The sequence below is a fragment of the Nomascus leucogenys genome, chromosome 17 (assembly GCF_006542625.1).
Source record: "Nomascus leucogenys isolate Asia chromosome 17, Asia_NLE_v1, whole genome shotgun sequence".
Classification (NCBI taxonomy): Eukaryota; Metazoa; Chordata; class Mammalia; order Primates; family Hylobatidae; genus Nomascus; species Nomascus leucogenys.
Genome location: NC_044397.1, coordinates 91,991,863 through 92,006,354, shown reverse-complemented (window position 1 = coordinate 92,006,354; position 14,492 = coordinate 91,991,863). Strand labels below are relative to the sequence as shown.

Sequence of the window (14,492 nt, the reverse complement as noted above, 5' to 3'; positions counted from 1 at the left end):
ATGGTGTCCAGCTCCGTCGCCCAGGCTGGAGTGCAGTGGCGCAATCTTGGCTCACTGCAACCTCCGCTTCTCGGGTTCAAGTGATTTTCCTGCCTTAACCTCCTGAGTAGCTGGGATTACAGGTGTGCACCACCACGCCCAGCTAATTTTTATATTTTTAGTAGAGACAGCGTTTCACCGTGTTGGCCAGGCTGATCTTGAACCCCTCACCTCAGGTGATCTGCCGGCCTTGGCCTCCCAAAGTGCTGGGATTACAGGCATGAGCCACTGCGCCTGGCCAAATTTTTTTTTGTTTTTTTTAGAAATGGGGTCTCACTACATTGCCCAGGCTGGTCTCGAATTTCTGGGCTCGAGCAATCCTCCCACTTCAACCTCCAAAAGTGCTGGGATTAGAGAGGTGGGCTGCTGTGCCCAACCTAGAAAGGGAGTTTTAGAAGCTCATCTCCCCACCACGCTGGGCCTGGGGAGGGGAAGCGGGGGCAGGAAAAGGCCGACAGGAAGTGCAGTTTCCTGGGGGGCGGCTCACGGGGCTCTTCTGTCGCTCATCTGTCCTCACGGAAGGATTTCCGCTCACTTAATCACCCACCCAAGCCAGGAAAGAGCCACTGTCTAGTGGCCGCCAACCCTTAACCAGCCCCCACCACCGCACCACTCCCCAGCCTCCCCCGCATTTGTGTCAGAGCCTTCAGCCAGTGCCGAAAGCCACTCTCTTCCCCACACTGTACTTAGTTTTTAGGTGACTCTTTGTGAGGACCGATTGTGACTTTCCATTTAATGATTCAAAGGCTCTTATTTAAAAAAAAACAAAAACCTTAAGCTTTAAAAAACAAATTGGGCCAGGCATGGTGGCTCATGACTGTAATCCCAGCACTTTGGGAGGCCGAGGTAGGGGGATCACCTGAGGTCAGGAGTTCGAGACCAACCCGGCCAACCTGGTGAAACCCTGTCTCTATTAAAAATACAAAAAAATTAACCAGGTATGGTGGCGCACGCCTATAGTCCCAGCTACTCGGAGGCTGAGGCAGGAGAATCGCTTGAACCCAGGCGGCGGAAGTTGCAGTGAGCCGCGATCACGCCATTGCACTCCAGCCTGAGCAACAGAGCGAGACTCTGTCTCAAAAAACAAACAAACAAAAAATACCAAATCGATTGGAAGAGAAACATCAGTAGGTCATGGCCCTCAGTTATGCCCAAAAAAGATTACGAACAGGGTGAAAGATGATAGGAGTTTGGAAAACTGCCCTAGAGACTGTTCTGGAAGATTCCACAGCTGGCTGAGACTTCGGGAGCACAGACGTGCAGTGTGTTACTGATGCCTGCCTCCGCTGTGGCTGCTGGCCAACACCCTCACTGCCCCCAGCCTAGCCCAGCCTCTCACCCACCCTCCCAGGCCTGGCAGGTCTGGCTTTAAGCCCCCTGATCCCCTACGTTTCTAATCAGTGGCACTGGGACCGTGGTGACCAATGGAGAGAGTCAAACTGAGCTTCTGCCGTGACCCGGGGGAAATGGCTCAAACCTGTCCATTGCCACCGGGGCTGGCGTCACCAGGGCCTGAGAAGCAGGTGCCAGCCCTGGGTCAGGACAAGGGAAGAGACACGGTGTCATTTGTCCGAGCACGGCCGCTGCAGCCAAGCTCTGAGGCCATCTGACGCTATCACCAACTCGCCTCCTCTGCTGCCCAGAGACCCAGCTCTTGTGTGACCCATGGAATCCTCGGGGGGACAGCAGTGCTGGAGCGTGGCTGCTGCAGCATTTCCTGCTCAGGGCAGAGGCGGACGCTGCCCCAGGCCTGGGTGTGGGGAGCGTCCTGGGAAAGCATTCGGGGGACAGTGGTTGGAAGGAAGGGCTGGGCTGCACCTGGGTCTGTGGAGGGGTCCTCCCGCATCAGGGGTGAGGTGACGGATATGGTGACCTGCATCCTGGGCTCCTCGCAGGAGGAGATGACAATGTTGGCTTCAGGGTCGGAGGAGACCTCATACTCATCCTCAGTCACCATCTAGGAGGGGTAAATACAACATAAGGCCACCTTAGTGCAGCCCAGATTCATGTGTAAATCAGCCAGCACGTGGTTGGTGTGTGTAAGTTAATCCTGTCAGGCCTCCCACACTTGCTGCCTGGGTGCCAGGCCCTGTGCCCCATGTCTGGAACCTCCAAGTGACCAAGACACAGCCACAGCCCTCCAGGAGTGCACACATATAGAGATATGTACAGACAACAGATCCTGTGATGCAAGGAGCCTCCATATGTAAAGAACACCTGTAATTCAATAACAAGAAGACCAGCAATCCAATAAAAAACTGGTGAGTGAAATAACAGATACCTGGCAGAAAAAGAAACACAAATGGCCTTTTTTACACAATGACACACATTACCCCATAGTCAGGGAGGAGTAAATTAAAACCATAGTGAGATGCCACCATTTCCCGTGAGAAGCACATAGCTCAAGAGGTCTGTGTCGCAGTCTGGTCTTCCTGTCCATGATCATCACCCTCCATGCGGCCTGTGCTCACACCTGAGCCTGGCCTCCCACCTGAAACGCACCTGTCTCCCTAGCCTCCATCCCTTCCCTTCTCAGGGCCTCCCTGATGCAAGGCAGTCCCCAGGGGGCTCCGTTGACATTACTGGGGTGGATGTTGCCAGTTTCCCCACAGCCTTAGCCATTCTCATGGGGCTCAGTTATTGTCTTTGCCACCAGGCTGCAAGTTTTCTAGAAAGCAGGGGCTGTATCTGTCATGTTGTGGCCACTGTCATGTTATACGTGTGCAGGAAATGTGAGATGCAATCATTGAAGTCAGAGCATGTCACTCCCCTGCTCAAAACCCTCCAGCCTCCCCACTTCCCTGAGAATGCAATACTACCTCCTAGTATGGCCTTCAGGCCTGGCTTGATCCAGGTGCCCCCTTATTCCCCCATGCCCACCCCTCCTTGCTCTGGGCCTCCTGCTTTTCGGCCTCTGCAGGTGCTGGTCCTTCTATGGGGAACACTGTCTCCCTGACCAGGCACTGCCCATCCACTGGGCACCCAGTGCCCACTGGAAAAGTCAAAAGAGTAAGGCTGAGTTTTCCCAGGGATGGTGACAGATGCTCAGGAAGAAGGAACGATTCTAGGGACCGATTTTTCATTTTTCTTTTTCTTTTTTTTTTTTTTAAGACAGAGTCTTACTCTGTGGCCCAGGCTGGAGTGCAGTGGCGCTATCACCGCTCACTGCAACCTCTGCCTCCAGGGCTCAAATGGTGCCCCTCCCTCAGCCTCCTGAGTAGCCGGGATTACAGGCGCCCACTACCATGCCCGGCTACTTTTTGTATTTTTAGTAGAGACGGGGGTTTTACTATGATGGCCAGGCTGGTCTCGAACTCCTGACCTCAGGTGATCCACCCGCCTTGGCCTCCCAAAGTGTTGGGATTACAGGCGTGAGCTACCACGCCCGGCCCTATTTTTCTTTTTAAACCTAAGATGATCAATGTAAATTCTTCAATGTGAGAAGAGTATATGAAAATTCTCTAGAGGAAAAAAATTCAGTTGACATCTCACAGCCCTAAAATTGAAATTGGGTTTTTGCTTTTCTTACAGATTCCTAGTCTTCATCACTGCGAATGTTTTCTGTGCAGCTTTCATCATCATTTACTCTTTTTGAATTTCTTTTGAGACTGAGTTTTGCTCTGTTGCCCGGGCTGGAGTGCAGTAGTGAATCACAGCTCACTGCAGCCTCGAACTCTTGGGCTCAAGGGATTCTCCCGCTTCAGCTCCCTGAGTAGCTGGGACCACCGGTACATGCCGCCATGCTCAGCTAATTTTTAAGCTTTTTGCAGATACAGGTGCTCACTATGTTGCCCAGGCTGGTCTCAAACTCCTGGACTCAACTGATCCTCCTGCCTCAGCCTCTCAAAGTGCTGGGATTTCAGGCATGAGCCACCATGCCTGGCTAACAAACTGGTTGGTTTCTAACAGCGATGCTTCTTCTTGTATCTTTTTTTTTTTTTTTTTTTTGAGACCCAGTCTCGCTCTGTTGCCCAGGCTGGAGTGCAGCAGCGCAATCTCAGCTCAGTGCAACCTCTGCCTCCGGGGTTCAAGTGATTCTCCCACTTCAGCCTCCCACATAGCTGGAATTACAGGCACATGTCACCAGCCCTGGCTAATTTCTGTATTTTTAGTAGAGACAGTGTTTCACCACGTTGGCCAGGCTGGTTTCAAACTCCTGACCTCAAGCGATCCACCTGCCTCAGCCTCCCTAAGTGCTGGGATTACGGACGTGAGCCACTGCGCCTGGCTTAATGCTTCTTGTATCTTAAAGTTGTGTAGTAACAAAGGTCCCCTGCCATCTAGGAGCTCAAGGGGCTGCGGGGAGAGGGCTGGCAGCCAGATGCCAGAAGCAGCGATGAGCGGGGCCCTGACCTTACCTGGAGCTGCCGGGGCAGCTGCTGGACGATCCTCCGCAGCAGGCCGTGCGTGGGCTTCTCGGAGCAGAGCAGAGCGAGGCGCACGTTCCTGTCCCCACGCAGGAGGAGGCCTTTCGCCAGGATGCCTACCCGCATGACGCCTTTCAGGACCCGAGTCTGCGGGGCAACGCTGCTGTGGGGACAAAGCCACAGACGTGCGCCATCAGCAGAGAGACGCGGGGTACCCCGGCTGCCTCGCTCCTGAGCTACGGGGACTCTGGAAGTTGCAGAGCCTCTCTGTGCCTCGGTATCCTCATCCATGAAATGGGACCAGGCCACTCTGTCCGAGGCGCTTGCCGGATGAAATGAGACACTATGAGATCGATCTTGGAGGTGCTGCCACCGGGCATGCCTCGGAGTAGCCGGGACGAGTGGCCAAACCCACATTTTCCTTCCTCGTGAGCAAACGCTAAGCCCCAGGCCCGCCCCGCGAGGTCTGATGGCTCCAGCGTTCACAGACTCTGTCACCCTGTTGTTTCGGCTCCACGTGGGTTCCAGAGAGGACAGAAAGCAAGGCTGCTTTCTGCCCTTGCTTCACGGGGGTGAAGAAAATTCACAAACCTAGGCCGGGCATGGTGGCTCATACCTGTAATCTCAGCACTTTGGGAGGCTGAGGTGGGCAGATCACTTGAGGTCAGGAGTTTGAGACCAGCCTGACCAACATGGCGAAAACCCACCTCTACTAAAAATCTAAGAATTAGCCGGGCATGGTGGCGGGTGCCTGTAATCTCAGCTACTCAGGAGGCTGAGGCAGGAGAATCGCTTGAACCCGGGAGATGGAGGTTGCAGTGAGCCGTGATTGTATCACTGAACTCCAGCCTGAGAGACAGAGCAAGACTCCATCTTGAAATAATAATAATAATATAATTAGCTGGGTGTGGTGGTACATTCCTGTAGTTCCAGTACGTGGAAGGCTGAGGCAGGAGAATCACTTGAACCTGGGAGGCAGAGGTTGCTGTGAGCCAAGACTGCACCACTGCACTCCAGCCTGGGCAACAGAGCGAGACTCAGTCTCAAAAAAAAAAAAAAAAAAAAACAGTAGAGGGCAGGTTCCTGGGCACTCTGTATTGGGACACTTTGCAACCCACAGGTGCGAGGCTCAGATTTCCTATATGGAGCCAGTACTCTGTGCTCTAGCAAAAGGAAGCCCTCAGGCCAAGCGGATCAGCCAGACCCAAAAGGCCACACGGTTTTGCAACCCCATTTCTATGAACTGTACAGCGCAGGCCAATCCACAGAGACAGGGCGGGCACACATGGGTGCACGAAACAAAATGAGGAGTTTGCTTAAATGGGACAGAGTTTCTGTTTGGGAAGATGAGACAGCTCTGGAGATGGACAGGGGTGTTGTTTGCACGTGTGAACGTGCTTCATGCCCCTGAACTGTGCACTTAGACAGGTTAAAATACTCAGTGTTGTGTGATGTGGATTTTACCGCAATAGAAAAGCATTCAAAGAGGAAAGTGAACCTGTAATCCCGGCACTTTGGGAGGCCGAGGTGGGAGGATCGCTTGAGCCCAGGAGTTCAAGACCAGCCTGGCCAACATAACAAGACTCTGTCTCCAAATTTTTTTTTTTTTTTTTTTTTTTGAGACGGAGTCTCGCTCTGTCGCCCAGGCTGGAGTGCAGTGGTGCAATCTCGGCTCACTGCAAGCTCCGCCTCCCGGGTTCACACCATTCTCCTGCCTCAGCCTCTCCGAGTAGCTGGGACTACAGGCGCCCGCCACCATGCCTGGCTAATTTTTTGTATTTTTAAGTAGAGACGGGGTTTCACCGTGGTCTCGATCTCCTAACCTCGTGATCCACCCGCCTCGGCCTCCCAAAGTGCTGGGATTACAAGCGTGAGCCACCACGCCCGGCCCAAAAAATTTGTTTTAATTAGTCAGGGGTGGTGGTGGCGCCTCTGGTCCCAGCTACTCGGGAGGCTGAGGTGGGAGGATCACTTGAGCCCAGGAGTTCAAGACCAGCCTGGCCAACATAGCGAGACCCCTCATTGCTATAAAAAGTTAACAATTAGCTGGGTGTGGTGGTGGGCGCCTGCAGTCGCAGCTACTCGGGAGGCTGAGGTGGGAGGACAGCTTGAGCCTGGGGGTCTGAGGGTCAGTGAGCTCTGATCGCGCCATTGCACTCCAGCCTGGGTAACAGAGTGAGATCTGTTTCATAAAAAACAAAACAAAACAAAACAAAAAACAACAACAAAAAACAGCAGCTGCCAGAGCAGGAAGGACTTTGAAAAAAGGTAACTCCTGCTCAGATGAGTTAACTCCATGGCAATTACTTAGACGACGCAGGGACTTTCTCGCTTCCTAAGAATCACAGGGGTTTGGAGCTGATTCACACGGGCGCTCGGTGACATGAACTACTCTGATTACTCAATTACTCCCCGAGGCAGAGAAGTCCGTCAGAATCACGCTCAGCTTCTCCTTTTGCCGATGAGGAAACTGAGGTTTACGGAGACCGTCAATCCCTCGTGAACTGTTTTTAGATGCACCTTCAATAGCAAAAGGGAATGCTAAGGCATTAGAACAGCAGGGATCACCCACTGCAAACCAGCCTCGTTCGGCGGCCAGAAGCTCCAGCTCTGAGACCTGGGGAACTAACTTCCCGCTCCTGGGGCGGGAAAGCTGCCGCGGGCCACCGAGGGCTCCAGGCCCATCAGAGCTGGGGCTTCCTGCCTGATCTCGTCCCAAGGAGCTGACCTCTGTCCTGGCTGAGAGCCGGGCCCTGGGGAAGGGGATCTCCAATGACCTGCGCTTGTCGCCCTCTTCCTCTCGGCGGCCCTGGTCCTCCTCGGCCAGCGTGTCGGACACCAGCTTGAGGGCCCGCTCTGCGTGGGACACGGCCCTCTGCACGGCCAGGAGCTCCTGCTCTGTGGGGTAGATGGTGGCATGCTTGCACATGACGTGCCGGTCATCGCTGGACGCCGGCCGCCGCCCAGGCTGTGGGGAGAGGACACACGTGTCAAGGGTGGGCTGTGGGGTTCCTTGGGGAGTACTGGGCAGGTGGGCAGGTGGGGGCAGGTGGCCATGGCCAGCCGGGTTACGAGGCAGCAGCGTGGCCAGGTGAGAATCCAGTGCACACAGAGAGTCCCGGGGTGGGGAACAGGGAGGTACCTTGGGCTGCCCCTGATGGCTGCAGGAAGCTCGGGTCTGAGCGAAGGAACGGGGGGAGCCTCCGCCACCTTCAGCCGTATTCTTAAATTTCCAGACCAGAGGCTTTTGAGTCAGCCTGAGAACCCCTTTCTCACAGCAAGGTGCAAATCCGAGGTTCCGACTGAGGCCGGGCGCGGTGGCTCACGCCTGTCATCCCAGCACTTAGGGAGGCCGAGGTGAGCGGATCACCTGAGGTCAGGAGTTCCAGACCAGCCTGGCCAACATGGTGAAAACCCCGTCTCTACTAAAAATACAAGAGAGCCGGGCGTGGTGGTGGGCGTCCATAGTCCCGGCTACTCAGGAGGCTGAGGCATGAGAATCGCTTAAACCTGGGAGGCAGAGGTTGCAGTGAGCCAAGATTGCACCATTACACTCCAGCCTGGGCGACAGAGTGAGACTCTGTCTCAAAAAAAAAAAAAAAGGTTCCCATTGAACCTGGGGGCTCAGGCTGTGGGGACAGGTGCTTCTGAGAAGAGACAGTGGTAGCTGCAGAGGCACGAGGCTCCCCAAAGGAGGCGACCACCCGCGGCTCCAGGAAGCAGAAGGGATCTCAGTGGCCCAGGCTAGGGTGTTGGGGCTCCCATCTGTGGAGTGAGGGGGCCTGGGCCTTGGAGCCCCATCCCCTGAGTACTATGTGGGCGTTGGGGGGAGGTCGGGTCCTCCTAAGGAGGTGTCCGCTGCTCCGGGAGGCGTGAGGTCGCACGCGTTTGCACACAGAGGAAGCTGTACCTACCTGGAGTGGGGCGCTGGCAGGTGGCTCTGGCCTGCCCATGAGCAGAGGCTGGGCCCAGTCAGGCGGTGCGTGGGGCGGCACGTCCTGGGGTGGCTCCTCCTCCAGCCGCCTGCGGGACAGAGACGGGACAGAGCATGGTCAGGCCAGCAGTGGCCCTGAGCTGGGGGCACGTCAGAAACACTGGGGCCTCGTGCTCCCAGCAAGGAAGGCAGGGCCGAAGCTCTTGCTGGGGCTCCGCTACACTGTATGGGCGCCTGCTGTATGCACAGAAGACTGAGGCTGGGAAGGCTGGTGTGGAGGGCAGCCAAAGATACCCCTTAGGCAAACGAGGCCCAGCCCAGGCAGCCACAGCCTTCAGGAAGTCCTGGTCCCCTTCTCAATGGAGACCTGCTGCTGCTGGATACACCAGAGTCAGATGTCACATCAGAAAATGCTCTGGGATGGACACAGGGGACACTGGGATCAGGGGGACATAGGGGACTCCAGGGGTTGGGGACACTGGGAATGAGGGGACAGTAGGGGATCAGGGGGACACCAGGAGTCAGGGGACACAGGGGACACCAGGGGTCAGGGAACGCAGAGGCATCAGGGGTCAGAGGGTCGCAGGGCACACGAAGGATCGGGGGACACCAGGGGTCAGGAGAACACAGGGGACTCCAGGGGTCAGGGGTCACAAGGCACACCAGAGGTCGGGGACACAGGGGACACAAAGGTCAGGGGACACAGAGGATGCCAGGGGTCAAGGGGACCCAGGGGATACCGGGGGTAAGGGGTCACGGAGGACACCAGGGGTCAGGATACACAGGGACACCCGGGGTCGGGGGACCCAGGGGACACCGGGGATCAGGGGGACACAGGCGACACCAGGGGTAAGGGGTCATGGAGGACACGAGGGATCAGGGTACACAGGGACACTAGAGGTCAGAGGACACAGGGGACACCAGGGGTCAGAGGGACACAGGTCATAAGGTGCCTCTGCAGCTGTGCAGTCCAGTGAGTTGGCAGCAGTGTCCCTGCATCTACAGAGGCCCTGGCGCCCACATGTCAGGTCTGCACACCACTGTGCCCTTGCCCGTCTGCTCTGGAACCCTCTCACGCTCCCACACCAGGACATGCCCACTGCCCGGGCACCCGTCTCCCCCACTGCCTGAGAGCTCACACGGAGGAGCTCCATCATCTGCAGCGGTGGGCATCTGGTTCCATGCTGGACCTGCCCTCCCTCGCCAGGCCCCCTTGCCAAGACCCATAGCCGGGCACCTCCTCTCTGCGTGCCAGCGCCGCAGCTGCTCCAGCCGCTCCTCTGCCAGGCGCCGCTGCTTCCTCATCCGCTCCTCCAGGAGCTTCTGAGCCCGGCTGCTGGGCTCTGTGGCAATGGGAAGGTCCGGGTTCACTTTCTTCTGGAAAGGAGAGGCAAGGCTCTGAGAGTAGGGACCTTGCCTTAGACAGGGATGCCAGGAGGGTCTTGGGGTACAGGGAGCGGCCCAGAGACTAGAACAGTTGGGCTGAAAAATCTCCCAAAGCCTTTTTTTTTTTTTTTGAGACGGAGTCTCACTCTTGTCTCCCAGGCTGGAGTGCAATGGTGTGACCTTGGCACACTGCAACCTCTGCCTCCCGGGTTCAAGCAATTCTCCTGCCTCAGCCTCCCGAGTAGCTGGGATTACAGGTGCGCACCACCACACCTGGCTAATTTTTGTATTTTTAGTAAAGATTTCACTATGTTGGCCAGGCTGGTCTCGAACTCCTGACCTCAAATGATCCGCCCACCTTGGCCTCCCAAAGTGCTGGGATGACAGATGTGAGCCACCGCGCCCAGCCCAAGATACACTTTTGAGACGTGGACCAAGACGTTGAAAACACAGAAAATCACCCCACCCTCTAAGTTCGTCGGATCACACGGGCGGAAGAGGCCCGACCAGAGAGGCCTCCCAGCGCCCGCCGGGCCCGAGCACACCCCGGATGGGTGCCGGGGCTCCCCCTGCTGGACGCACCCGGTACTGCAGCCGGTGCCGCCGCCCCCTCACATGCAGGACCTTGGCGTTAAGGTCGTTGAAACCGCACTCGCACAGCTTGCAGTGGAAGCGAAGCACTCGCCCTTCCTCGCTGCACACCTGAGACACAAAACAGGCGCCCTCGCTGCACACCTGAGACACGGAACAGCCGCCTTCGCTGCACACCTGAGACACAGAACAGCCGCACGCCCACCAGGCACGAGGCGGGGTAGGATGTGAGATGCTACCGATGCCAGGTCGCGGCAGAGCCTTCCTCCTTGCTGGTCATTTTATTTATGTATGTCTTTTTAGAGACAGGGTCTTGTTGTGTCACCCAGGCTGGAGTGGAGTACAGTGACTCGATCTTGGCTCACTGCAGCCTCAAACTCCTGGGCTCAAGCGATCCTCCCACCTCAGCCTCCCAAGTAGCTGGGACCACAGGCACGCGCCACCATGGGAGGCTGGAGGATTGCTTGAGCTCAAGAGTTCAAGACCAGCCTGGTCAACATAGCGAGACGCCCCCGCCGCCATCTCTACAAAAAAATAAAAAATAAAAAAATTAGCTGGGAGTGGTGGCTCACGCCTGTAGTCCCAGCTACTCGGGAGATTGAGGTGGGAGGATTGATTGAGCCCAGAAGTTTGAGGTTGCAGTGAGCCATGATGGCACCACTGCACTCCAGCCTCGGTGACAGAGCAAGATGCTGTCTCTTAAAAGAATCCCAGGCCTACAGGCAAGGCAGAGGGAACCCAGCCCTGCCCCTTTGGCGCACACAAGGCCAACCAGGGTCTGAACTGCCGCTGGCCTGGGAGCTGGCAGACCTGGCCCAGGACCTCGGCTCCACTGCTCACCAGCCTGACCTTGGCAGGTCCCAGGGTCCCACAGGCCCAGGAAAGGGGCTGGATGGAAGGGCCTCCAACCTCCCGGGGAGCTTTCTACTGCCCAGAGCCCTTCCACCTTCCAGACAGACGGCTCCATGGGGCCCCCTGTTGGGAATGCCTCAGCCTGTCTCTGGCCCTGACGGGGCCATATTCATTTCCTGGTGATACCGAAATCCGGCACCCAAAGTGTCAAGCGGGTCTGCACGGGGTTTTGGTCCATGGAGGTCTGGCCTGTGCAGCTCAGGAACGGGAATGGGTCTGTGAATCTCGCTGGGAGAAGCCGGGTGAGGTCTCGAAGCCTGACCCATGGGAAGGTCCTTCTCTGACTGGAGCACCAGGGCTTGACAGCCTCGACTTACCTCCTCCACATATTCTGGGCCCACCGGCTGCGCATCAGAGCAGCCCAGGGGAGCTTCCTCTGAGCCTCCTTGGGTAGGTGCTCCCGGATCCTCTAATTTGGGTCGGGCTGGTTTCCCCCACTGGGGTCTGCAGCCTGCTGCTTGCAGCTCAGGAGGCCCTGAGGGGAAAAACCACGTCACTTATACCCTGTTCCAGGAGAAAGCACTTCGGCTGCAGACCCGCCAGGCGGCATGGGGTGGAGAGCCACCCAGACCCCAGGCTGTGCCATCCCCCTCCCACCTGTGATGTCAGGGGGAATGGCCCCGGGCGGCGACCTCACTCTCCCTTTCATGCCTGCGTGTGACCCAGCCGAGAAACCGAGGCCAATTTCAATCCGTCCGGGGAGAAGCCCTGGTTTTAGGTCCTCGCTTGAGGAACCCACCGACAGCGCAAAATCCACAGTTAATAGACCATGAAGTATCAGGCGGACCAAGGCTCACACTTAACCTACCCCCATTAGGCAAAATTATGGAGCCTCGGGGGAGACAAATATCTTTGTTATCAGAATGACTTGATGGTTTGATCTTCAAAATCATGTTGCTATTCAAGAATCAAGGCTGCTGAGGCTAAAAATAGAATGTGGCTCCCTTGGCCCCTGCCCACACACAGCACGGTGGTCCAGGGCGGAGACTCTCAGACAGACCCGGGTTCCAATTCCACCTCCACCGTTTACGGCTTTTCTATCTACACATTGGGACTGGTGACAACATTGACTTAAATGAGTTGTGGGCTGGGCACAGTAGCTCATGCCTGTAAACCCAGTGCTGTGGGAGGCCGAGGCGGGAGGATCGCTTAAGCCTAGGAGTTTCCGACCAGCCTGAGCAACATAGCAGAACCCCATCTCTACAAACAAAATACAAAAAGGAGTGGGACGTGGTGGTGCACACCTGTAGTCCCAGCTACTCAGGAGGCTGAGCTGGGAGGATCACTTGAGCCCAGGAGGTGGAGGCTGCAGTGAGCTATGATCGCACCTCTGCACTCCAGCTCGAGTGACACAGTGAGACTGTCTCAAAAGCAAAACAAAACAAACCATGAAAAAAGAGCTGTCGTGGAGGTAAAGTGAAGCAATGCACACAAAGCAGTGAGCAGATGTCTGGCATTTAATCCTAGTTAACGCTGGTCACCTCTGACAGCTGGGGCTTTGCACGCAGGGAAGGTAGGGTCACAGGCGGAGGGGCGCGAGGATTCCACCTTCCTTTCCTGGTACCCACATAACTCTGATTCTGAGCCCAGTTTGTTCACTGTGAGCACCAGAGCGTGCAGGGGAGCACGGTGGAGGTGGCAGCCCAGGGAACCCTGTAGGGGCAGGGTGAGGGCTTCCAGAGAACCCCAGCACCTGGCACCAGGCCAGATTCTACTGGAAGATCACATGCCTGTGATCCCAGCACTTTGGAATGCCGAGGCTGGTGGATCACTGGAGGTCAGGAGTTTGAGACCAGCCTGGCCAACATGGTGAAACCCCGTCTCTACGAAAAATACAAAAATTAGCCCGGCATGGTGGCGGGCACCTGTAGTCCCAGCTACTCGGGAGGCTGAGGCAGGAGAATTGCTCGAACCTGGGAGGTGGAGGTTGCAGTGAGCTGAGATCGCACCACTGCACTCCAGCCCGGATGACAGAGCAAGACTCCATCTCAAACCAAAATAAAACAAAAAAAACTCTACAGGAAGAAATGGCAGTACCATTTTATTGGTTCTGCCAGCACTCTCTGGAAATGGTCTCAAAGGGTCTCCAAGGTTCAGGGCGGTGTGGGCCAGTGGGAGGCCATCTTGCTCTGCTGGAACAAGGGAGAGACGACACCAGCCCCTCACGACCCCCCGGGAAGACATGACGAAAATCGACTGGATGATAGATTTTCTCACGAAACTTTCACTAGGCGGCCAGGGCTCCGGTGGGTGCGTGAACACGCATGCAGACACACATACCCTCGCGTGAGGCCTTCGAGGCCACGGGTCTCTTGGCCAGTGCTGGCCTGTTCGAGGCACACACGCTGGGGCCAGTGGGGGATGTGGGCTTGGCCTCCACCCCGGCGGGGCTCTCTGTGGCCGGTGCAGGCTCGAGGGTGGGAATGGGCTTCCCCAGTTTGGCGTGCAGCTTGAAGACCTGCAACAGACAGAGCAGGGCTCCTGTGTGAGGGCCGCTCCCAGCCTGATGGCCTTTTTCAAGAGGCAGGAAGGGCTTCCACGGGCGTGCAGCGGGAGTGTGGGCGGGCCGGTCCCAGGGACCCCCCCCCTTCTCTCCTCCTGCTCACTGGTATCACCCACTCCAGAAGGCCCTTCCCAGGTGGCCTCCTGCCTTGCACACGTGCTTGTGACTTCTCTAGCACGGTGACACTCCTCTAGTGTGTGAGCACGTGGCTCACCAGCTCACACGGATGCTCTTCCTCCTCCTCCACCACGTGGGCTGCCAGGTGGGGCCATTTCTCAGCCTCCCAAGCCCCAGCCTAGTGCCCCCTGACTGCCCGGCACTCAGCGTGTGTGGATGGATGGTGGGTGTGCATGTGTCCCTGGACGGACACCCACGTTCTGCACGCACGTGTGCACGTGGTCATGTCCGTATTCTGGCCGTGCCCCATTCTCAGCACCACCAGGTGCAAGGTGCTTCTGGCAAAGGTTCCGTGTGCACAGGGCCGCTGTGTGTGTGCTGGGGACCATCTCAGATACACTTGCCAGCTCTGTCTCTGACACGCGCTGCACAAGACCTGCCCTGTACCCCGCAACCCCACAATGGGCAGCAGGGCCTGCCTGACCCCCAGACCAAGCCCCAGCCTGTGGGGGTGACACCTGCAGCTCTGCCCCACCAGCTCCTAGCTCTCCGGTCCCCAGGCCAGTGAGTCTCCTTCCCCCGTTTCTCTGCCCCGCTCCTTCCCTCCTCCATGCCTCCCTGCTCATTCCTCTTTCCCCCATGG

General features: G+C 56.9%; 1 protein-coding gene across 4 annotated transcripts in view; it reads right to left on the bottom strand.

Annotated features, from left to right (window-relative positions):
• ZFR2 (zinc finger RNA binding protein 2) overlaps window positions 1-14,492 on the bottom strand; it is a 66,292-nt gene that overhangs the window by 6,316 nt on the left and 45,484 nt on the right. For 2 of the 4 annotated variants that reach the window (XR_004026436.1, XM_030796367.1), the window contains exons 7-14: window positions 13,510-13,687; window positions 11,547-11,704; window positions 10,309-10,428; window positions 9,578-9,717; window positions 8,321-8,429; window positions 7,184-7,374; window positions 4,398-4,569; window positions 1,858-1,996 (exon numbers count right to left, since the gene is read on the bottom strand). Coding sequence is in view for 3 of the 4 variants with exons in the window: in XM_030796367.1 (XP_030652227.1) it covers window positions 1,858-1,996; window positions 4,398-4,569; window positions 7,184-7,374; window positions 8,321-8,429; window positions 9,578-9,717; window positions 10,309-10,428; window positions 11,547-11,704; window positions 13,510-13,687 (1,207 nt within the window). In the remaining variant the exon portion in view is untranslated. The remainder of the gene's footprint in view (window positions 1-1,857; window positions 1,997-4,397; window positions 4,570-7,183; window positions 7,375-8,320; window positions 8,430-9,577; window positions 9,718-10,308; window positions 10,429-11,546; window positions 11,705-13,509; window positions 13,688-14,492) is intronic. The other 2 variants (XM_030796368.1, XM_030796369.1) reach the window with 2 other exon arrangements.